Source organism: Salvia hispanica, chromosome 3, assembly GCF_023119035.1.
Source record: "Salvia hispanica cultivar TCC Black 2014 chromosome 3, UniMelb_Shisp_WGS_1.0, whole genome shotgun sequence".
NCBI lineage: Eukaryota > Viridiplantae > Streptophyta > Magnoliopsida > Lamiales > Lamiaceae > Salvia > Salvia hispanica.
This window is the reverse complement of record NC_062967.1, coordinates 668,470-693,296: the sequence shown is the minus strand read 5'-3', so window position 1 is coordinate 693,296 and position 24,827 is coordinate 668,470. Positions and strand designations below refer to the sequence as shown.

Genomic DNA, 24,827 nt, shown 5'->3' with positions numbered 1-24,827 from the left:
AAATTTGATTCCATGAGTCCAGGGATTGGTTGTTAGTTGTTTTATCTCAATCCAAACACGACTCAGGATATGAAATATAATTGCGAAAAAATGGGAATTATATTGTTTAAAACTCAAGGATATTATGACAAAAACATTATATAAAAAAATATTTTACTTAAACTTATAAAAAGACAATCCTCACCCCATATCGTTAAACATTAATTAATTAATCATATTGTAACACTACCATTAAATACGTCCTAAATGACGCCATTTGGAACAATTTTGAGGAACGAAGTCTTTATTATAGTAGAAAAAATTTAATAGTACTAAAAGAAACTAAGTCAGTTACTGAAGCTGGATGCTCACAACATTTGCATTTTTTACGTAACAACTCGAAGCTATTTCATCCACCACCAAAACTTGCTTCACTTCTCCAGATTTTCTCTCTTCCGTTGCCAAAACCTAGTAAGATTTTTATTTTGATTTTATGTAAAATGCATGCCACTGTGTTTTGGAGATCGTAATGATATGCTTATTTGCGTTCATTTCCTCGTTTAGTTTTTTATTTGCCTCATTCTAAGGAGGATTTTTGTTGCTTGAGATGCGATCAGATGGCGAAAATGTCTGCGTGTTTTGTTTGTGAAAATTGAGCTGATACACATTAGGGGATATTTTGAATCGTTACTGTGAATGACTGATTTTGGATAATATTCGTGAGTAATCTATCTAAACGTAGATAATTTGTTAGCTGCTGCTCTTAATTTTTTGTTAGGCTCCGCAGAAATTGTTATTAACGGTGAAGCATAAAAACTTTGCCAGTTTTCTCTGTTTTCTCTGTTTTCTCTGTTTGCTGTTAGTGAAGCAGAAATACTGTCTCGTTGTGGCTAACTTAGTCTATAATCAACTGTTTTCATCCGTTACTTTTTGTTGTAGGACGCTGAAGTAATGGCGTACAGGCGTAGCATCATGGCTAGATCGAAGTTGTTCTACCAACAGCACCAGCGATTTTCGCCTTCACTGTCACACATTAGTGGCAGCGACCGTGAAAAGTTGCCTGCAAAAAGGAATCCTGAGATGCTCAGCAATTTTCTGATATCCAGAAGCAATGCTGGCAATTTTCGACTCATGCGTTCTGAGGTTCCTGCGGACTATGGGCTGCTATCAGGAAATGTCTCTCGACTTATGCGTTCTGAGGTTCCCACAGGCTATGGGCTGATTTTCCATAGAAATATGTCAAAGGTGCCTTTCGAGATTGAGGTTCCTTCTGAAGATTTGAATGGAGTGATCGGTGTGGTGGCTGATAAGGCTGTTGAGGCAGCTCCAGTGATGAATGAACTGGCCAGTGCAGCAGCAGGTTCAGTCAGTAATATGAACATAATTGGATATATGCACTCATTCACTGGTTTAGAATGGTGAGGATGTTTCTCTAAGACAAAATCATCTGCTTTACATGAACCTAACTTCTTATTTTAAAGCTCAATGCTATACTAGTGAATTGTTGATTGGATTGAGTGTGATTGGTAAAGTCATCTCATTGGGATTTTTGTTAGGTGGGCATCAATTGCAGCTGTGACTCTTCTGCTGCGTATTTTGTTTGTTCCTTTTCAAGTATATCGTCTTCAATATTTTTCCCACGATGGCGAACGGTAAGTTCTCTACCCGATTTCTATGTTGTGAATATGAATATCCTCAACATATGTATATTACTATAATATACTTTCTAGATTATTATGCCAATAAATTGATGTTTTGGATATAGTATCTGTTGCAACTCCTTGTCTCGTGACCACATTTGTTTTGTACTGTTTTGCAGTCGATTGGACGAAATATGTTCACTTCTGAAATACTTGCATATCACCAGGGTATGAGCTTTAGGCGTTTGTTCTGTATTTTACTGTTACTATCGCAATTTGTTCATCCATCCTTCTACCATTGCCTTGAGGCGTAGATCTTGTACCTAGCAACTCATAACCAGTTATTGTTTTTTGACAGAGTGATATTTTAGAAGACAAGGTTGATATAAGTGATATTGGAGAAAAAGTAGCGCCTATGTTTAAATTTCTGGATAAGTATGTCTTTTCCTTCTTACAAACAATCTACTATTCTGTTCTTCTTGAGTTAATAGATCAAAATGACGACTGCAACTTAACTTTAATATTTGGAAGTTGTGGCCATTGCCGTAATAAAACAAACAGCAAAGAGAAAGAACAGGAAAGTGAACATATGAAACAATATTCCTTTGATATCAATGGATTCTGAGGCTAATAGTACTTTATTCGACTTGAAGTCCTGTGGCCTTACTGCCTTAGCTTCGATTGTTTGGCGTGCATTAACTGATGTAATTAAATATCGGTCTTGCAGGTATGGTCAATTTCGGTTGTTTGGATATTTATGCTCACCGATACCTGCCTTTTGTATTTTCTTTTGTGTAAGATCACATTCCCTTTATTTCTACGTACTCCATGCTCCCTCTGTTTCCAATGGTTTTGCATCCATCTTTCTAAACTTTTGACAGTTTAGAAGCATGTCAAACTGTAGGAAACTTTAGTCTACAACAGGCTCCTATTTGGAATAACTATGAAAATAGATCGACTCGATAAACCATAACAAAAGAAAATCATAACATCTCTATCTAATATGCTCCTTGTGTCTTCTACTGTGTAAATGACTCTATCAATCTCTTTCCATTCAGGTTTTAGGCATGGTGAAGAACGTACCCTCTTTAACAACAGGTGGAACATTGTGGTTTACAGACTTAACAACTCCCAATCGCTTGGAACTTCCAATCCTTCTGGTGTTGACACTTTGGGTTAGGCTGGAAGTAAGCTAACTTCTCTCATCATATCCTTCGTTTTGGAACATCGACTTTGTTCCTTTGAGATGTCACCCTTGAACTCACTTTTAAGATTTATCACTGATTCTTCTTCAGTTGAATCCAGCACAATATTTGCAAATCGGAAAACCGTATGTGAAGTCTCATAAAATTGCAGTTGCCGTGGTACTATACCTTGGCGCTGTTGCTGCAGGATTCCCCACGGTTTGTTGTGCATCGCCCTCCTAAAAATTGTCCCATGCATCCAAAAATATTCTCATATCTCGTTTCCAGGCCTTATCAAATATCTCTTGCTGATTTCATGCTTTTATTGCAGTGATTTTTTTCCATAATCTGCTGGACACTCATATATTTACATAGAATTCCATTTGAAGCATAAAACATAGCATTGAACAGCATTATATTCGTTACTTAGCTATTTTGTGCTTGCTTTAATTGTGGTGCTACTGTGTATGCATGTTTAAATCTCTTATTATCATAATCTATGTAATGATGGTTTAACTCTTTGGTATTTTTTGTGCATATATTTTTGCAGGCTATATACTGTTCATGGATCACCTCTAACCTCTTTTCAATAGCATATGGAACTGGTGAGTTCTCTTTTTGTTCTTCTTTTTAATTTTAAAATATTGTACATGAATTCTGATCTATTTATAATGCTGCTTTCAGTTTTGATTCACCCTCGAGTTCAGAAATTGTTGGGGATATCATTTGAGATACCACATTCAGCTAGAAAATAGACATCATGAAATTATAGTGGCCAAAAATGAGTATTTTGAAGTCGTTATTTTGTCTCTTCAAACAATATGGCCAAGTTGTTAGAACAATGTGTAGGTTTGGTGATCTTGTGGATTCACAGACTAGCTAGGATTTTGGTTATGCCCAAATTATTATCATCGAAAAATCATCACCCTTTTGTGTTTCATTGTTTTTGTCTAAATGGTTGGTGTTGAATTCATCTTTAACACAAACACATTTTGTGACTTAGTATTTTCTGTTTAATTTTGAAATTTATGATATTTTGTGTTTTAAAAAGAATACAATCGTTATATTTCATAACCAATTTAATTTATCGTCCTATAATCACCATGCAATTGAGTTCATAGTGTTAGATTCTATCAGTGAAATGCAATTGATTATACGAATCAATAGTTTTTAGATTTGCATGAAATATTTTAAAAATAATTAACCTAGTTTGCATTATTGCATATACATTGTATGATTCTAATGATAAGTTATATAAAAATCATTTAATTATTGAAGTTGATATTCTAAACTAATCAACTATGTACAGAAAAATAATACTACTAGAATTAAAATTTATACATATAATTTGATTCCATGATTCCAGGGATTGGTTGTTAGTTGTTTTATCTCAATCCAAACACGACTCAAGAAATATAATTGCGAAAAAAATGGGAATTGTAGAACTGGATATAGAAAATCTATTGTTTAAAAATCAAGGGTATTATGACATAAAAACATTATATAAAAAATATTTTACTTTAAATTATAAAAAGACAATCCTCAGTTCCTCACCCCATATCGTTAAATATTAATTAATTAATCATGTGTAATTAAATGTATTTGTAACGTAAAATACGTCCTAAATGACGCCATTTGGAATAATTTGAGGAACGACGACTTTATTATAGTATAATATTATTACGTATTTCTTTGAAGTATGAAAATTGCTTCAAAGTCTGATCCATCTACTTATAATCTCTTATATAATGAATTAATAATTATAATTCACCATTATTTTGTGTTTTGGATTGTATTTTGTCTACATAGTAGTATATAGTTGGATTTGTTTTTTATATTTAAGCTTATTTAATGACTCGCAAAGGTACTTGAGCTCGATATTGTTAGACTTTATAATACTTTTTAGTTTTAAGGCCTATAGTGAATTATACTACAATAAAATATCTGTAAATGAATGCATTTATGATTGCAATTATTTAGAGCTGGCCAAACAACACCAAATCAACCCGTACCAGTCTCGATCACAAACTTAAATGCTAAATTCAATACATATATATTTATTATTATTGCTATTGTAGTTATGTAATAAAGTTATATAGTTGATGGACGACTATTTCAATTTTTATGGGATATTGAAAAGTATAAAAGTAAAAGAAGATAGTAGACGCGTATATAATGAACCAAGATTTTTGACTAAATAATTAGAATATTAATTATAATGTGTTCGCCCATCTAACACAAGGCTTGACTTTTGCATACAAAAATTAATGAATTTTAAAAAATAAGTTTAGGTTGGAAATTATCAAAGCTTCTCGAAATGAATCGGAGCCGTACAACATATTACTATAATGTACGGGGCCCCTTCTCTATACATAATAAATTTTATTCAAATCTATATTTGCTAATGTCTAGTGATTTCATATTCATAAAATTCAATGATTATATCTCAATATTTAATATCTCAATATGTAATAATTTTATAAAATTTATTCTAATTTTTGGTGTAACATAACAATTTTATTCTAACCTTTTCAATATTAATCATTTGGATAAATTTTACTCCTCCGTTCCATAGTAATAGAGGCATTCCATTTTCCACACTCGTTTTGAAAAAATAATTATAAATAGTTAAAATGGAGAAAAAGTAAAGTAAGAGAAAGAATGATGTAGAGAAGAGTCTTATTTATAATATTTTCTCTCTTATTTTACTTTTTCTCCATTTTAACTATTTATAATTATTTTTTTAAAATAAGTGCGCAAAATGAAATGCCTCTATTACTATGGAACGGAGGAAAGTAATATTTATTCTTATAATATATGTGTGGACTATGTTCTATGAAAAGTGATAGAAGCATCGGACTTGGATTGTAATTTACTTTGGCATAGTTATCCATATATATGAACCATACATGTTGATGTATAATAATGTAATTATCATATATTGTGCGTATTTAATTCTAGCAATTTGACTTTCATTGCCAACGAATAAGCTCTAGATGTGTAAAATTCGGATTTCTTTCTTCTTACACAATCAAATAACAATCAACTCTGATATGACACCGATTTAGAATGAAAAGAGATTGAAATTTAAATGATAAGTCATTGTATCTAAGATGTTCAAATATAATAGAATCATTTTTTATAAATTTAATAGTATATAATTTAGTAAAAATCGGAAAATGACGTGTTTATAGGTGGCATTTAAATTTGAAGTAGATATGTGAAATTAGAACCGCGTATTTTTTTTGTATTTTGACATAATTACCCTTTTAAAAATGAAAAAAATAAAGAAATACAAATTATGTACTCCACAAAATGGAGTAGAAAATACAGATCTCGTCTACTCCTTTTCTCTATTTTTTTGAAGTCAACTGAAGTATTTACAGCGAAATACATACGAATTCTCGTGTATATATATATATATATATACACACACACGCGCATTTCTTCTACGGAGAGAGAGAGAGATTTGAAAATGGCGAAGGACAAGTATATCGTGGAAGTTGAGCCAGGGAAGCCTGCCGAGGAAGGAAAGCCGTCGACCGGACCGGTTTATCGGAGCATTTTTGCTAAGGATGGTTTTCCGGCTCCGATTCCCGGACTTGACAGCTGCTGGGATATTTTCCGGTGCGATTTTGTTTAAATCTAGCTTTTGATCTGAGAACTACGGAATTGTTTGTGATTTTGCTTTCGGTTTGGATTTGTCAACATTTGCGCGTTTTTTCGTGATTGTGATGATGATGCCTGTGATTTGAATCCGTCAACTGTTTAGATGTGTTTTGTTGTTTAATGATTCTGTGTGGAGCTCAGCGGTGGTGTTTATCTGCGAATCGTTGAATTTGGAGCTGATTTAGCTGTGTTTGGAGATTTGTGCTTGTTTTATGTTTGTGAGGGTTTTGATTTGAAACATTTTGTTTTGTGCGATTGAATCTGATCCTGTAGAAGATGCGTGCATCGAATCAACTTTGACTGAGATATGACTGATGAGATAGTGGTGTTTTTATCTTATTAGAACTGAATCCGTCTCCTCCTACTGTTGCGATGTGTTGTGTTGTGTTGTTTACTGATTCTATGTGGAGCTCAGCGTTTCCGTTTATCTGCGAATTGTTGAATTTGGAGCTGATTTTACTGTGTTTGGAGATCGTTGCTTGTTTTCTGTTCGCAATGGTTTTGAATTTTAACATTTTGATTTATGCAATTGAATCTGATCCTCTGGAAGATGCGTGTACGGGAACAACTTTTGATTGAGAAAGGTTTAAAGCTATGGGGGCCCATGACTGATGAGACAGTGCTGTTTTTATCTTATTAGAACTGAATTTCCGGAATTTAAATATGATTATATGCATAGAGCATATCGCCTTTTTGGCATCATGTTCTAGCATCGTAGACATCTACGATCTGGATATTCATCATCCCTCATTATATGAAGTTTCTCTTCTTCCTCTAACTGACTTGACATGCAATCACTAATTAGTACGAACATGAAATGTGAGATACAATTTGATGACACAAATGTCAGAAATTCTCAATATACTTGCAATAACCCCTGAAGAACAAAAGTCAAATTTACTCCTCTTATTTGTGTGGGTCGACATCTTCAATTTGTGTTGGTTGTATAATCTTTATGGATTGTCTCAACTAGATAAGGAAAACTAGAAGTCACTGGATTTCCAGAAAACATAGTGCAGATAGAAGTCTATGCCCCTTTACCCTCCAAAGAAACCAAAAAAGAACAAAATATACTTATGATTCTTCTACTAAGAGAAATAATAACATTTGAGATATAAATTTACAAAAATCCACAAACTAGTACATGAATAAGATGCAAACTTAATAGCGTATCCGACACCTGCTGCATCTCTTTAGAGAGTTTCCGAGCTTCCTGTTTAGTGTTTACTGAATTACCTTCCTAAGCACTTCACCTGCTTTATGGTGCAGTTTGTCGGTAGAAAAATATCCCAACAACAAGATGCTTGGTCGCCGTGAACTTGTCAATGGGAAGGTATGTGCTACTGGTTAACATATGAGTTGTTTATATTTCAAACTTCAAATTCCCTAGATTTTTTCTACAATGTGCTTTCTTTTATCTCTTTCCATGGAAACATGTTGGCTAAGCATCATTATTGGTCTACCTAAACCAGCCAGGTAAATACTTATGGATGACTTACAGAGAGGTGTACAACATAGTTGTGAAAGTTGGTAACTCCATCCGCAGTATTGGCATTGAGCAAGTAAGTATCACTGGACTAGCTTATTTCTTTCTGAGTTGTAGTTGTAGACTAGGCTCAGACTAGGCTCTAGCTTACCTAATCTATTGTTATATTTTCTACCCTATAAAAGGCACATTGTCAAATTGCTATGTTCCCTAAAATAGTATCATCAGGCTGGAAATCTAAACTATAGCTACTATGTAGTTAATAGTTATCATTGCAGTAAGTCACTGTTAACAGCTAGATGCAATTCACACCTGTTCTTTTTCCAGTTTTAGTAATGGCATCTAAATGTTTCCACCATTTACGTTTTCAGACATGAAATTGTAATAATTAAGTGATGAAATTGCAATTTTTATGAGTTTGTTGTAGTGTAAACCGGTTTCCATCTCACCTTCCCTTAATTGACTAATTATGTTAGGGAGGACGTTGCGGAATCTATGGTGCCAATTCACCTGAGTGGATTATGAGTATGGAGGTATTTCAAGAATTTCTTTCTCCCTTCATTCATCCTTTGTCTTTTACATCTGTATATGGGTGCTCAATAACAAATGGATCTATACTTTGACTGCTCTTAATTATGTATAAATCTGCATTGCATCCTAAAAATCTATATACTATATGTCAATATTATTTCATCTCACTCCAAGTACTTCCATCCCCTCTATTCTTAATTGTTATATGCCCTCGGGCCTGAGGCATTGTAAAGTATCACTATTATCAAGAAATAGTTTTTCTTTGCTAACTTGTGATATTTCTACAGGCATGTAATGCTCATGGACTCTATTGTGTCCCTCTGTATGACACGTTAGGTATGTAATCAATCCCTCCTTTACTACAATTGTCATAACTTGAACAGATGAAACACAATTACACAAGTTTAGAGGTTTAAACACCAGAAGTAGATATTCAGCCATACTGCCATAGTTAATTATATTCCCTTTGTATGGTTCAGGGGCTGGGGCAATTGAGTTCATCATCTGTCATGCTGAAGTCGCACTAGCCTTTGTTGAAGAGAAAAAGATCTCCGAGGTATATTTGTAGAAGAAAAAGTTCCTAATAGTTTGTATTAGTAGCATGTAATATGGAAGTTCTTGTCATTGCTATTCTTATTAGAATAGAATGTTATTGATGTATAGCGAAACGAATCCATATATTGGATTCTGCATCTTAGTATTTAAATATCTGATAGATTTTACCAGGATATCAGTACAAGTAACTGATGCACACTTCACTGATGTTTTTGCAGCTTTTGAAAACATTTCCAGGCGCAGCAAGTTACTTGAAAAGTAAGTACCTTGTGGAGTCACAATTCCTTGAGCATTTTTCATTCATGTTAATGTTTGTTATAATGATGAGTTTACAACTTCATTTTCAGCAATTGTAAGCTTTGGGAAGGCTACTCCTCAACAGAAGGAAGAAGCTGAAAAATATGGGGTGACTATGTATTCTTGGGATGAATTTTTGTCACTGGTAAGCAGATGGTGTTAATCTGTTACTGCTTTCCTTCGTGTTAGAAGATGAATTCTTATCATCATCTAGTCTGCGACCCCTATTAGTTGGAATCACTTTGTTTTGGACACGACATCATATATAAGTCACCTCCATTTATCTTGTGCAGGGATCAAATGAGGACTTTGAACTTCCAGTGAAAAAGAAAAGCGACATTTGCACTATAATGTATACTAGTGGTACCACTGGAGACCCCAAGGGAGTCCTGATTTCTAACAACAGCATTGTCACTTTGATAGCTGGAGTAAAACGCTTATTAGAGAGTGTCAATGAATCGGTAGCTACTTATCTATTTGATCCCCTCATTATTTGTGTAATTCAATTGTGAGACATTAACCTAATCTAACTGTTCTTATTCCTGAACAATATTTGACAAAAAATTGCAATTTTCATTCTTGTTTATTTTGCAGTTGACCATAAATGATGTGTATCTATCATACCTTCCATTGGCCCATATCTTTGATCGTGTTATTGAAGAGTGTTTCATTAATCATGGGGCTTCAATTGGATTTTGGCGTGGGGTAAGAAGGTTATATTTCATATTTTAAACAACAGAGAGAGCATGACTGATGGAAGGATGATACTTTCTAATTCACAGGATGTAAAGTTATTAACTGAAGATATAGCGGAGCTTAAGCCAACAATTTTCTGTGCAGTTCCCCGCGTATTAGATAGAATATATTCAGGTTGGTACCTGTCCTTCAGCATATGTGTTGTTGATAATTGACTGACTATTTTGTTTGAGATGGGAATGCGAGTTGCTGATTGGAATACTATATTGAAGGATTTCCTTTTCCCTCATGATTGATTACACATTCTACAAAATTTTAATTTGTGACAAAAGATCCAATATCCAGCAAATAAACTCACAAAGTTATAGGTTCATTTTTCCGATCTATGTGCTCCACTGAGGCCCCTTTAAAACCACCGAGACCCAGGATTGGACTCTGGTTTCTGGTTTTTTTTTGTGACCTTGTTGTGTTCGCTCTCTATTTCAGGTTTGCAACAGAGGATATCTGCAGGGGGTTTCATTAAAAAAACCATGTTTAATCTTGCTTACTCTTTGTAAGTTCTCGTGCATTTTCCCTTACTAAAGATTCTGACTGATGAAAAAGGATAAAAATAAGAACAAAAACGTAGTACAAAGTACTGATACGTGAAAAAGTTTTGCAATATTCCTTGCCAACCATTGAAGTTCACTTCATGATACATTTTCATGTTTGTTTATACTTATCATTAGTGAATAAGCCTCTGTTGGGCCTAACCTTATAGCTTTATTCTCTCACTGTGCTCTCAAGCTGTGACCTCTGTACTTTAGTTGTAGGGCATTAACTTGTTTTCTTGGTTCTAATACCTGCACATCAAACTCATGTTTTCCAGAAAACTACGTCATATGAAAAAGGGTCATAAGCATTCTGAGGCAGCTCCACTGTGTGACAAAGTTGTCTTCAGCAAGGTAGTTTTTCTTTTTTTTATGGTTTTCATATCTATCTAAGTTGTCACATATGCATGACTGCACTCTCCTGGTATGCTCTTTCAGGTAAAGCAAGGTCTTGGGGGTAATGTAAGGCTTATCTTATCCGGAGCAGCACCTCTTGCCTCCCATGTAGAAGAGTATCTGAGAGTTGTGACATGCTCTTATGTTCTTCAAGGATACGGTATATTCCTTTATCTTATGAAGTTTATTTACTAGTATCATTTTTATTTATTTTTCCTCTTTCCATAAAACGGCTTGCTTATTTAGTCCTGGTGCGCTTTTAGGTTGCATCTTGATACTCCCTTTTGTTAGTTTCTCCAAAAGATGGCAACTAAAGTTTACATGTAAAATGATTTATTCTTACATGTGGAAAGTTCTGTGCTACTTGTTTTGATGCTATATAATATTCTTAATTATCATATCAACGACTCAATGTTACTTGAACTGCCTGTGAATTTTTTCACCTGAACCTACAAAGACTACCTGAATAATCTATTCGAGAGTCGACTATGACATGTCTTTTCAAACTCACAATGGGATTTTGGCGGCATACAGTTTTCTGGACTTCAATTGGTGATTGATTGTTGTAACTGGGTCACGTGTTTGTTTTTTCGTTTTGCATGCGTGTAGGCTTGACAGAAACTTGTGCTGGTACATTTGTTTCAATACCGGATGAGTTGAATATGCTGGGCACAGTGGGACCTCCAGTGCCTAATGTGGATGTTTGTCTGGAATCTGTTCCTGAAATGGGATACGATGCACTTTCGAGCCAACCACGTGGAGAAGTGTGTGTAAGGGGGGATACTCTGTTTTCTGGCTACTACAAACGCGAAGACCTAACCAAAGAAGTCTTTGTTGACGGCTGGTTTCACACAGGTTGCTAATGCAATGATCATATGGGATTGGTCTTAATTCCTAGTTTTATTTTCTTATTTCCGGAAATCTTGTTTTTTGTAGGTGATGTTGGTGAATGGCAGGCAGATGGCAGCTTGAAAATTATTGATCGTAAGAAGAACATTTTCAAACTCTCGCAAGGAGAATATGTTGCAGTAGAGAACTTGGAAAACATCTATGGTCTAGTTTCTGCCATTGACTCGGTACGTGCGACTGTTATTGTGTTAACTTCTGCATTCTTTTCCAGATACAAGTTTGAACATGTCTATATATAGCATGAGAATGGTATTCTTCTATTTGCCCCCGTTTAATAGTATGTACTTGTGGGTCTGATATCGATATGCATCATTAGATTTTATTAGTTACTAGTACTTATTTATTTAGTTGTTAATAGGGTTTTACTTCCTACATTTTCCTATCTCTGTTTTCTCGCTCTGCATGTTGTTGTTTTTTAGTAGCTTCTTGCTAGTTGTGCTATATGCTTCTGTTGGTATGTCTATCAAATCACTCCACATCAGTGTCATAAACTCAATGGAACATCGAACGTTCCCATGAAGAACTTCGAATACTGTTAAAAGTGCTACTTCGGGTCGTCTGAGTTTCATCGTGTTTTTTACTGTTGCAGATATGGGTGTACGGGAACAGCTTCGAGTCTTGCCTTGTTGCTGTAATAAACCCAAACAAACAAGCAGTGGAGGAATGGGCTGCACAGAATGGTGAATCAGGGGACTTCGAGACCCTATGTCAAAATCCCAAAGTAAAACAATACTTTGTTGGAGAGCTTGCAAGGATCGGAAAAGAAAAAAAGGTTTCTCTTCTTTAACTTCCTATGGACTTCGATGTGTTTCAATTATATGAATTAGAAATTTTCGTTGGCTTCCTAGTCAATCCCAACTTTTTGAATTTTATCACAAATTTTCATTTTTTCGCAATTGTCGCACAATGGTCAAACCTAAACTAATGTGGCAAAATCAAATATTCGGCGTTGTTTTGTTGCCACATCATATTTGATTTTGCCATATAAGTTTCAAAGTTGATCATCGTGTGACAATTGTGAGAAATTAAAAGGTTTGGATTTTATATTACAGTTTCAAATGTTATACAACTGATTAGAGATAGTTATAAAACATGTTAGGAGTCAATGAAAAGTTGATTAAACGACAATTTCACCTTATTTGAAAAGCTTGTAATGTGAAGTCTAAGCCTACCATATGTTGCAGTTGAAGGGTTTTGAATTCATCAAAGCTGTCCACCTTGATCCAGTCCCGTTCGACTTGGAACGAGACCTTATCACGCCAACGTTCAAGATCAAAAGGCCCCAGATGCTCAAGTACTACCAGGTGGGTCGTCTTTCACCTCTCTAACAAGATTATGAACCGCTTATAAAATCACGAAGAATAAATCATTTCTGAAATTAGAATAATAAATCACAAATTTTGAAAAATTCAATTGTCCCATTTGACCAAAAATATTTTATATCCGCTGTTTAGGCTTAAAATGACATTGTCTACTTGTCCACGTCGTTACATTAATACACACTTGCTATCACTTTTCATCTACATCACCAAAAATTTACACACTTGTGCCAACTTAGCATCGAATTTGCCAGGAAAAAATTTACCCTATTTTTTATCATAATTATTATTGAAATTATTAATAACCTTGGGATATCATAAGTTTAAATCCAGTTTTTATTCATCTAGGTCAATCATAAACTAAGCTAACCATATTACTCCATCCGTCCCACAAAGATTGTTCCATTTTTCCATTTTCGTCCGTTCCACAAAGTTTATCGCATTTCACTTTTTACCATTTTTTATAGTGGACCTCATATTCCACTAATTTATTCCTACTCACATTTTATTATAAAACTAATATATAAAAGTAGGACCCACTCTACTAACTTTTTCAACTCACTTTTTATTACATTTCTTAAAACTCGTGTCTGGTCAAAGTGGGACAATCTTTGTGGGAAGGAGGGAGTACTTATCTATATATGTTGTGGTTGCTATTAATTTGCGCCTATTATGAGAGTGATTTATGGTACTTGCGTTGTTGCAGAATGCTGTTGACGACATGTACAAGAGCTTGAAATAAGCAGCCATCATACGATGAAGGAGAGGCGGTAATATTATGAAAATCCCAGAGCGATGACTGAAATTAACTTATTTTGGACTGTGTATAAAATATTCCTTGAATTTTATTTATCCTTCTACTCTCTCTGCTCAATGTATTATCCGGATCTTTTCTTTTTTCTTCCATCTGACTTGTATCTTGAATTTGATTGCCAGTGTCACTATTTGTTTTTTAGTGTGAAAAAATTTGTGGTGTTGCTCTTAGTAATGAAATACTACTACCTTTGTCAATGAATAAGGCTCATATTATTTTAAATAAAGTAGGAATAGTACTTGATTCATCTTATTATAGTGAAGTTTTTTTCAGGCATGGAAATTAAGGCCCTTCTTATACTCCTTTCGTCCCAACTAAGTTGAATCAAAACTTTTGGACACAGACATTAATAAATTACGTTGAAAAATAGGAGAGATGAATAAAATAAAAAAGATAAAGAGAGTAAAGTAGGTGATGGAATATAAAGTAAGAGTGAATGGATGTTTTGTTTTTTGTCAAAAAAAAAATGACTCAACTACATTGAGATGTCCCAAAAGGAAATACAACTCAACTTAGTTGAAATGGAGGGAGTATTAAAATGAAATGATTTTTTTGCATTTTCACTTCATTCTCTCCTTCAATTCATCTTATCAATTCATTCCATCATATCAAGAAGGTTCTTGATGATGAAATGGAACGAAGATAAGAATAAAATGACAATTTTTTTGCATTTTCATTTCATTCTCCTCGTTCCATCAAACCAAGAATGAGCGTATGAAAATTGGAAATGGTTAAACAAAATGGGGCCGGACCACAAAAGAAGGGAGACCCAAGTATGCAGGGAGAGGTACAGGCCGGGACTCACACCTTAGTGGAGGTCGCAGACCACATCCGGGGAGAGGCCCCGTGCAGCCAGACCACACGCGAGAGTTATGGTCTGACATAGAACTTTAAGAGGAATGATCATGTGTTGAGGTATATGTTGTCAATGCAATAAAGCATGAGAGTAGTGAACTAAGTAAAGTAGCTATTTCAAAATTCTATGTCGAAAAAATAATTCGAAATGACAGACACAATTTTAGTACAGTAGTTGAGCAGGCACACCTGCACATTTTCTTTGGCATAGAAGCTGTGTTTTAGCCTTGACCATAGAGACTAAGGCGATGGATTGCTCTGAACACTGGAAGTTGGTAATACCGATGACTAAATTCGGAGGCTTAGTAATTCTTCTATGCTGTATTTTAATCTTTGATCTGCACAAATTGTCAAATTAAGTGGTGAATATAGGAACATGATGATCATCATCACCAAAGAAAACTCAGTAGAGGATATACTATCCCCGTTCAATGCTATTGGACGTTTCTTCTCGACATAAAGATAAGAAATATGCTTGGTGTGTAAAGTGGAGAGATAATAAAATAAGAGAGAGAGAAATGAAAAGAGAGTAAAATAGAAGAGAGAATAAACTAAGTGAGATTAAATGTGTTAGTTAAAGCGGAACGAAGAGAGTATATTTTAAGAAAACTCACCTACTACAAAATATTGGGGTGGCGCGGACGAACTCCCCTGCCTGTTCTTGCCTTTCGGGGTCCTTGTAGTTGCTCGTGACGGAAGCGTCTCAAATGAATCGTGCCTTACTTCAAGTTGAGGATGCTTTTGGCAGAAGCGTGAAACAATCTCCTGTGATAATAGCCAGCAGCCCCTGAGATCGAGAATTTCCAGGGCTGGGGGAGGAGCGAATGCAGCAAGTCCAGCATCCGTCAACATTGTACCTTGAATACTAAGATGAACCAACTTTTTAGCTGACGAGGTGTGATATAATGATTCGTCTGTGAGGGAGGAGGTTCGCAGAGATAAATGACTCAATCTGCTCATGTTTGCCAGAGGGCGCAGTGCGAGATCCTTCATGTGTAATAGTTCCAAATCCAGGGTTTCGAGATGCTCGAGTCTTTCTAGTGCTGAAAATGACAGGACCTCATCATTTGCACCGCGCAATTGCATTAATCCTAGATAGTCAAAAAACATCAGAAGAGTTAGTTTCGATTAGTTCACCAAAAGAAAGATAGAAACTTAAATGGAGGCAGATGGTACAAATACCACACCTTTCACCTGTGTTCTGCTGAGGTTGATAACTTTGAGTGCAGGCATCATGCTTAAAAAATCTATAGCTGTGTCATCAATGGAAGTGCCAGACAGCAATAGAGTCTCGAGGTTTGGAACACTGCCAGCTAATGCATTAATGCCCTCCGAACTTACTCTTGTATTGCTGAGATTCAATTTTTTTAACGTTGCTCCTATGCGTGCAATGTGTTCGACTAAACTGTCGTCAACCCGTACACTATCGCTCAGGTCCAAATCAGTCATTGCATTCATGGAAGACAAAAAGCTATAAGACTGAAGCACGGAGTTGGATATGTCTAACAAAGAAAGTCTACTGGTTTCAACATATTTGAAGGCTTCTGAAATGTTACGAATTGTAGCTCCAGAAAAATTTACTTTCTCCAGACGAGGTTTCTGGCCCTCTCCTTCAAATAGAGAACTTATAGCGCATTTACACATGTTTAGGCTTGTAAGGGAGGGCAAATTTGGCAACATTGTGACTTTGGTCCAAGCTAGGTTTAAGAAACTCAAATTTCGGAACATCTTGAGTGTCGTCACACTTTCATTAGATACTTCACTCCCCCAAAGGTCTAAACCTTGCAACTTCGTGAGAGTCTGTGGATTTTACATTATGTCAGCTTTGACAGATAAGTGACAGGTAATTTGCTTCAGAAAAGGTAAAATGAAAGATGAAATGTCAGAAGCACCCACTGTAGGTGAAAACCACAATCCTAATAAGGTCCTTAGTAACATGATTCGAAAAGCTCAAATAAGATTTATTAGCAAACAGGACTGATGTCGAGAAACATTACACAAAGTCTTTCTTAAACGGCTAATCCTACTCCAGAAAAAAATCATTTATAATTAGGAAGACTCAAAACCGGTTTTACAAATGTGAGAGGGCCCCTTATAAATATGAGCACCATGATGTTTCTACCACAACCTTTTGCATTTAGTTGTGTTTGTAGAACATCTTTACGAAAGAGGAAATAAAATCTCACTGCAGCTACGACTATTATCATAAATCAAATGAGGATAAAGGGGGATGAAAGTACCAAAACCATTTTAGTGCAGCTACAGTAATTATTGCCCTCAAGTAAACTACATGCGTGTGTGAGTGTGTGTGTGTGTGTGAGAGAGAGAGAGAGAGTGCACCTGAAGAGAATTCAAAGCTGAATCAGTGACAGGTAAACCACCCAGGTCCAACAGCAATAAGTGCCTCAGTGAAGCGAGAATTATGACACCATCTGCAGTAACACCTGTTTCAGAGATCCATAATTTCTCAAGGGCTGGAAGTGATAATAGATGTTGTATTCCAGCATCTGTTATCTTAGAGCATCTTGAAAGATCCATCTCCTTTAAAGTTGGCAAGCCTGAAAGAAGTGTGACTAGCTTCTTTTAGCAAGATTTCAACAAAACATTGAAACTTAAAGCTCTTAGAGAAAAATTGTAAATTGAAATCAACTAGTACAGCATAAAAAATAAAAGCAAACATTGAGCCTTAGATAATTTATATGCATTAGATCAGAGTAAGAATTGAATCATGGATGAAAGGTTTACAGTAAGGATTGAAAATTATATCACCGGAGAAGAATAGTTTAAGGAGTCCAACTGAATAGTCATAAAAGGATCTGAGAAATAAAGGGGTAAGAGATATGAACTACCTGAGTATACTACCACTGAATTAGATAATTTAAAAAGGAAACAAAAAAAAATGAAAAAACTCAACTAACAGCTTAGGGGTAAAAATATAGATGCTCACACAAACAAGCCCATACTCCTGCTTTTCTATCAATGTCTAAATGTAATCTCCCTCACAAATCTAATATGATGCCTGTATTACCGAAAATTATGTTAGTCCAACTGTGACCCACAATAAATACCGAGAGTTTCACAAAACAAATCATGTTATGTTCCAAAGAGCTGCATTATTGATTAGAAGGAATATATTTCACATGTATTCTTGTTTATAAATGCAGACTACGAAAATTAGAATGAATTTTATAAAAGTTGTACAAATTTCTCACCTGTTATATACCAAAGAGATGCATTATTGATTTTATGGCAGTCTGCCAAAATCAAAGAATTGAGATAGCGGAATGCTCCCAAGTATGCCATCCACTCGGCATCCACAGAGCTTTCACCACTTAGGTCAACAACCTCTACACTGTATTTGAAAACTCTGACATTCGAAAAAAACATAAATGTAACTGAAGGAGCACAACCTTTCTAAATTAGAATTATAAGCACTATTCCAGAAAAGGTAAATGCGATTCATCATTATCAAACACTTAATGTAACACAATGAACGCAGAAAGAAGAACATCATTATCAAACAATTAATGCAACAAGGAAGGATCTACCTATGAAGGAGCAATACACATCAACTACTAAACACTACTCATTCCACAATCAATGAAATTAGCAGTCCAAAAATGAAAGTTCAGATGAATACATCAGCGATCTTCACATTACACGAATCTAATTTCTCTATACATAAATATTTCATATCTATCTTTACTCGCACATTACACTACTGAATCCACAATCAATGAAACTAGAAGTCAAAAAATGAAAGTTCAGATGAATACATCAGCGATCTTCACTCGCACATCACACGAATCTAATTACTCTATGCATAAATATTTCATATCTATCTTTACTCGTACATTACACTACTGAATCCACAATCAATGAAACTAGAAGTCAAAAAATGAAAGTTCAGATGAATACATCAGCGATCTTCACCCGCACATTACGCGAATCTAATTACTCTACGCATAAATTTTCACATCTATTTCTACTACGCAATGCGATCTAAAAATTCGCAGAATCAAAATTAATTAGCCTTTAATCAAACACGAGCAAATCTCGCAAACAAGAAAACATACTCGAACAGATGGATAATAACACAGCTAATGAAGCAAATCCCTAGGTTCAACAAGAAAACATACTCGAGCAGCGATGGATAAAGCATGCGGCGCTGGAGGAGACGGCGGAGGAGAGCCTCCGCGAGATGAGGCGGCATGCGCTCAAGCGATCGCCGCTGCCTTCGCCACTTGTCGACGGCGACGGCGCTCTCAGTCGCCGCGTCGATGCACATGCGCTCCAATAAACTCTCCATCAATTCTAGCTCCTAGATTTCAGCTGCGCCTTCTCAATTCTGAGATTATTTTGTAGAAATGGATCGAAAATCGACGAATGTATAGAATTATTGAGGGTGAGAAGGAAGAAAATTGACTTTGTATACCGAGAGAGAAAAACACAAAAAGGAGAAAATATAGGGCAGAGAAATGCGTTGAGTGGTCTCCACGCACGTCTGTTTTAATTTATACTGTATTTCCGAATAATTTTTTTCTACCGCCATTTTTTTATTGCCGCATTCAGATAATTCAGCTTTGAACGCAATTTACTTCTCAATTTATAGAGTTTCGTTACAGTTTTTTTTTTAAATTACAGTTAGCACCTTAAATTATTGTATACTATTTGGCACCATAATTGTGTTGTAAACGTAATTTTATGAATTTAAATTTGAATTGATAATATTGTAATTCAATCTCAAATTATTGTTTGGCAAAATGAAGTAACAGTATAAAACCTTATTGTAATTTCATTTTTTTCTTTTGATAAGTACAAAATTTAACTAAAATTTCTTTAATTGAATTTATTTATGTTATAGTATAACTCTACTCTCTGGTTGAGTACTTATTTTTCTATACATTTTGAGTTTTGATGAATAATTTAGAGTTTGCATTAGCTTACCCTGCACAATTGCACCAATATTAATGTTTTTTTCATTTCTCCAAAGTCCAAATCAGTATGTTTGTATATTGATTTATTGGATAAAGATTGAATAGCATAGAGTTGAGGGAAATCAAAATAGAAAACAACAAAAAAAAGGATGACAAGAAATAATAAATTGCCTTAGCAGATTGCAAATACATAATCATTGTGCAAACTAAATTGATATAGAAGACAGACAAGAAATGTTGTAAAGTTTACAACATCAAACACAAAAGACACAAACACAATGGGAAATCAAACCTGCTATGAAGGAACAAATAAGCAAAAAAGATTTTGACTTGTTTTGGACATTTTAAATTAACTTCTCATCTCACTCTCTCAATCTATCCTGTGACTGGTGAAGAGGAGAAGAAAGAGGATGAGCACTTGTTTGAAATTGTCTCTTCACTCCTTTCTTCATCCATTTCTTAAACCTTATTTACCCTATAACTTCATCTTCAGCAACTCCTATTCTCAGCTCACGAATCAACAGAGAGAAAACTCAAACTTCAAAATAAACTTCAACACGGAAGAGAGGTTCCTGTTGTGTATAGCTGCACAATTCTTGATCACAACCCGATAAAAAACCAGAGAGGACTGTGATTGATGTGCATGCTTCTTAAGCAAGAGTATAGCTTGATACTGAGACCACTGCCTGGGAAGCCGAGTGGATATACACAAACTCGATGCTTTTGCCAGCAGCCAGCGTGTTCACCCAAGACGGGAATGAGTAAGAATCACCAGACTTTGTGAGGCCCCATACAGGACCATAGAGTTTGGAAATGTAGAGCTTCAAATTCTTCAAATTCTTGGAAGATTTGTTGGTAACAATTGTGGAGTATCTGTAGTAGGTTTTTCCCCTGGACACCCATGAAGCTGTAACCTTCTGAGTAATGGCAACCAAACTGGGAGATGAAACTGTGCAAATAATACCACAAATGTCAATTTTTACACCTTCAAGAAACAAGAATTGTATTTTTAGCATATTTTGCAAAGGCTACCTGGAGTGCGTTTCACCACAGGCTTCGTGGATGGAGTTGGGTGAGCAGCAATCGGCTTAAGAGTAGGAAGCTCCACTGATACAAAAATTGCAAGAAACATTCAGCAACTCTTGCATTTAAAAATTTAAAAGGAACTGTTTAGTCATTAAACTAGACTAACCAGGTAGGAGCTGGTTATAGCCGCTGTGACCGGCATGAAGCCTGGCCAGAATGCCGAGGAGTGGAGCATTGTTGTAAGTTGCAGGCTCGGTTTGCTCATAGTTGTCTCTCTGATCAGCAAAATTGTCATAAGCATCAGGACCTCCGACAATGGCGCCAGTAAGAAGATTGGGATCATTAGCCTTCCTGTTGTACCAGGTTGCATAGCCTCCCCTGCAGGTAACAAACGTAGGATCCACCTTGTACGACACAATAGACGAAGCCCTGTGGTGCACTTGTCTCGGGTAGTTGTTGCCATATCCAACCATGTAGCTCGTGGCACGTGGGTTGTCTCCAAGGATGTAGTCCACCTACATTGTGCAGCCATAGACAAACAGATAAGTCTTTATAACCAATGTGGGCAAGAAGCTGTCGATGTTGCTGCCTTTACCTGAGATTTGGCGAAGGAAAGTAGCTGAGAAGGCGAGACGTTTCCGCTTGCACACCTAAGGGACTTGCCAGCAGATGTAAGGTAATCGGAGTAGACAGTCATGAGGAATGAAGCACTCGTCACAAACTGCATATTGTTCCATCTCTGTCTGAAAATGAGGCCTCCCGGAGTCTTCTGAGCATTGCGGTTGCCCTTACCCAAACACGAACACATGAAGAACTCCGCCTTCTCCTGATACTTTTCAAACACAGCAGTGTTTCCCCCACCTCTCCCTGACATCAAGAACTGCACAGAGGAATAAAAGCTTTCATTAGTTATAAGCTACTGTTGTGTACTGCAATAAAAATGAAGTCTTGGCCCTTTTGAGGCAACTTTTCTATCACAACAATCATTCAAATTTCAAATCCCATATGGTTAGTTGATTGGTTACTACTTACTTACTACATTAAATACTAAAAAACCCAATAATTTGACATCAATTGAAATTGGGAGGGTAGCATAAGCATGTTGTACCTTAGCAACAAGGGTCTGTACACCAGCGTACTTAACATCCCACCCGAATTCAGTCATGGCCCACCCAGTTCCTCCAAGGGCATCACCATTCTTCCCAAGGTAATTCAAGTAGTAAGCATTGTTTGTGGCCTTGTACATCCATGCAGCTCCCCACAACAGTTCATCCTACAAAAGAAAAAAAAAACAATTAAACAAAATTAAAAAAAATATTCAAAACCGAGAAATGTAGAGGTATAATCACGTACAGCGTATCCACTGACGGAACGGTAGTACTTCTGCGCGATGGTGATGCTACTGTCGTATTTGCCCCTGTACTTGTCCGCGAAATCGAAGAGCTGAAATCAACGGTGAAACGCAGTTAGTCAGATCTGCGAGGGGTATTATCGACAGAGCATGTGGAGAGAGGTTGTTATTGTCTGTGTGTGGGCACAGCGACCACCGACAGGTGTGTCACGTGACATGCCCGATCTTTGGGGCGATGGACGGCTGAGATTTAAAATAGGTGTTGAGAAGCCCGTGATTTGCGGTGGATACCATAACCCTACCACATGAGTCCATTTTATGCGCCGAAATATTTACCGAGCCCCATTAATTGGTATTGTTCCCTTCCACTTCCATCCATTTTATTATAGTGAAAACATTTTCTTAATAAAAAATTTACTATGTGACTGAAGAGAGATCCCTATTTAACTCGATTTCAAGAAATTATTAACCATGTGAATGTGTTGCAAGTTTTGGAATTATATTTTATTGCACGGCACAAAGAGTACAAAGCAATTATAATAATGACAAAATTGGAGCGTGATTATAAAAACAAAAATAAATACTGTTAAAATTCATGATAATATATTAGTATATCTCTTTATTATACTCCCTCCGTTCCCTATTAAGAGTCATACTTTGACCCGAACAGATATTTTAAGAAATGTAAAGAAAAGTTAGTTGAAAAAGTTAGTGGAATGTGAGATTCATTTTTTATATTGATTTTATAATGAAATGTGAGTGAATTGAGTTAGTGGAATGTGAGACTTACTTGCTATTTATGGTAAAAATGAAGTGTGACTCTTAATTGGAGACAGACTAAAATTGAAAAATGTGATTTTTAATCGGGTACGGTACTAGAGTATTCCTTATTATTAAGGGTATTTAAGGTGGGCTATATTTGCTACAGTGCACCGACACCAACCAAGCTGACAAAAAGCTGAGCTAAACGTAACTGCCTAATAACTGCGGCCGTTTCACTAACGTGCGCACCCCCAACCGCCCGCTAAAATGCGCAATCAATGACATCTCTGACTGACTGCGAAGGGGTAGTTACAGTGCAGCTCAATCGGTGCGACTGTGTGTGTGTGTGTGTTTGTTGCGATAATTCAAATTTAATGTTACAATTAACAGAATTATAAATGCGAATTCCAGAAATGGAAGAATTGATTCACCTGTGAAGCGTGTTTGAGCAGCTCAGCGGAGTAGGCGGAGTTGTAGCGGCGGAACACCATCGAGGCAGCAGCCATGGCGGCGGCGGTCTCTCCGGCGAGGTCCGATCCAGGTCGGCTGGGGTCGATTCTGTAAGCAGCTCGCGACGTCGTCATATCCTCCGGCCTCTGCCAGCAGTAGTGATCTGTGTTTCCATCTCCCACCTAAATCAATTTCAAATTCGTTACCAAAATTGTCTCAATCAATTGAAAACAACACTCAGCAACAGTCAACTGAGAAGAAACAGAGCGATTGCAAACAATTTTTGAGACACAGCTCTTAATTCGAAGGCACATTCTAACCTCGCCGTAGAGCACATCGGGCTGGGGGTGAGCTTTGATGAGATAATCAGTTCCCCACTTCACAGCATCAATGGCGTGCCCTAGCTCACCGCTAGCAGCCATTTGCTTCCCGTATTCGAGGATGCTCCACGACATCATAGTGATGGTGAACGCCATCGGCAGCCCGAATTTCACGTTATCCCCTGCGTCGTAGTACCCTCCAACCAGATCCACCTGCAAAAACACATCCCCATGCAAAATTCACCCCCAATTCTCAAATTAGGTCCAAAAACTCGAAGAGAAAAAGGCATACCCCGCTAGTTTTGCCGTCATTGAGGCCGGAATTCCCCCTCCACCGCACTCTCTGGTTTCCAGGCAAGTAACCAGATCTCTGCGCCTCGAAGAAGAGGATGCTCTTGCTCAGAGCGTCGCCGTAGTTGTGGCCGCCGGCCAATGCCAGCGGCGCCAGAAAACCAACAATCAGAAACAGAGGAGCTATTGAAAAACAGAGCTTCTCCATTTGACAAATCTTCTGTTTACCACAAAATCACTAATTAAAATAAATTAAAAGTGGAAATTGAATCCACAGATCTCTTCTGCTCAATGCGTGTGAAATTAGCTGTGAACTCACAATGAGCAGAATGTGGATGGAAGGAAATGAGGAAGGGAGGAAATGGAGAGTGAGAGGAGTGGGAGAATTGGCAGAGATGAAGGCAGTTTATATGGAGGAGGGAAGGCAGGCCCAGCGCTACAGAGAAAGGGAGCAGATTATTAAATGATTCCTACAAATTTATTATTTTTTCCTCTTTTGTATGTGCCATTAATTAATTTTGCAAATTATTATTTTGAGAAAACCATTGAAATTGTTGATGGATGGAATTAGGCAGAGGCATGTGCTTGCTTTTGCTGCGAAGGAACGCCTGCAGTTATGTTCATACGGAAATTAAGGTGGCAAGAAAAACACCTACGGCGCGGCGCGTGCGTCTAGTTACGCGTCTTGCTTTTTGGACGACTCGTGTTTTAGCAAGTACTCCGTACGATGAAAGAATGCGTGTAAAAAAGTTGGTGAATGTAAATCTCGC

At 36.5% G+C, this 24,827-nt stretch overlaps 4 protein-coding genes across 5 annotated transcripts; 2 read left to right on the top strand and 2 right to left on the bottom strand.

The window, feature by feature from the left end:
- The first annotated feature begins 339 nt into the window (after positions 1-339).
- LOC125211016 (mitochondrial inner membrane protein OXA1-like) lies at positions 340-3,740 on the top strand. Its single transcript, XM_048110687.1, has 10 exons — positions 340-450; positions 919-1,397; positions 1,536-1,631; positions 1,799-1,847; positions 1,978-2,054; positions 2,347-2,413; positions 2,678-2,806; positions 2,915-3,022; positions 3,354-3,408; positions 3,488-3,740. Exons 2-10 carry the CDS (start codon positions 931-933, stop codon positions 3,556-3,558), a joined length of 1,119 nt encoding a protein of 372 aa, XP_047966644.1. The 5' UTR covers positions 340-450; positions 919-930; the 3' UTR covers positions 3,559-3,740.
- Positions 3,741-6,221: 2,481 nt separating this feature from the next.
- LOC125213009 (long chain acyl-CoA synthetase 4-like) lies at positions 6,222-14,262 on the top strand. Its single transcript, XM_048113343.1, has 19 exons — positions 6,222-6,430; positions 7,742-7,805; positions 7,945-8,034; positions 8,435-8,491; positions 8,777-8,825; positions 8,969-9,045; positions 9,263-9,302; positions 9,392-9,486; positions 9,635-9,802; positions 9,936-10,046; positions 10,124-10,211; positions 10,524-10,590; positions 10,906-10,981; positions 11,066-11,183; positions 11,633-11,878; positions 11,960-12,099; positions 12,522-12,704; positions 13,117-13,236; positions 13,958-14,262. The coding sequence occupies exons 1-19, from the start codon at positions 6,279-6,281 to the stop codon at positions 13,991-13,993; spliced, it is 1,977 nt and encodes a 658-aa protein (XP_047969300.1). The 5' UTR covers positions 6,222-6,278; the 3' UTR covers positions 13,994-14,262.
- A 723-nt stretch (positions 14,263-14,985) lies between these two features.
- Positions 14,986-19,390, bottom strand: LOC125213008. 2 transcript variants are annotated; one of them, XR_007174808.1, is made up of 7 exons: positions 19,060-19,390; positions 18,133-18,287; positions 17,261-17,478; positions 16,108-16,720; positions 15,778-16,011; positions 15,535-15,685; positions 14,986-15,258 (listed from the first exon to the last, which is right to left on the bottom strand). XR_007174808.1 is itself a non-coding variant. In XM_048113342.1 (6 exons), the coding sequence occupies exons 1-6, from the start codon at positions 19,227-19,229 to the stop codon at positions 15,209-15,211; spliced, it is 1,683 nt and encodes a 560-aa protein (XP_047969299.1). In that variant the 5' UTR covers positions 19,230-19,390; the 3' UTR covers positions 14,986-15,208. The 2 variants fall into 2 exon arrangements, 1 of the variants encoding a protein (XP_047969299.1); XM_048113342.1 differs by having other exon boundaries at positions 15,535-16,011.
- Positions 19,391-20,007: 617 nt separating this feature from the next.
- LOC125213007 (endoglucanase 6) lies at positions 20,008-24,461 on the bottom strand. The gene is made up of 9 exons (XM_048113341.1): positions 24,059-24,461; positions 23,767-23,979; positions 23,428-23,628; positions 22,237-22,326; positions 21,992-22,156; positions 21,479-21,763; positions 21,050-21,398; positions 20,890-20,964; positions 20,008-20,806 (listed from the first exon to the last, which is right to left on the bottom strand). Exons 1-9 carry the CDS (start codon positions 24,263-24,265, stop codon positions 20,508-20,510), a joined length of 1,884 nt encoding a protein of 627 aa, XP_047969298.1. The 5' UTR covers positions 24,266-24,461; the 3' UTR covers positions 20,008-20,507.
- Between the last annotated feature and the right edge of the window lie 366 nt (positions 24,462-24,827).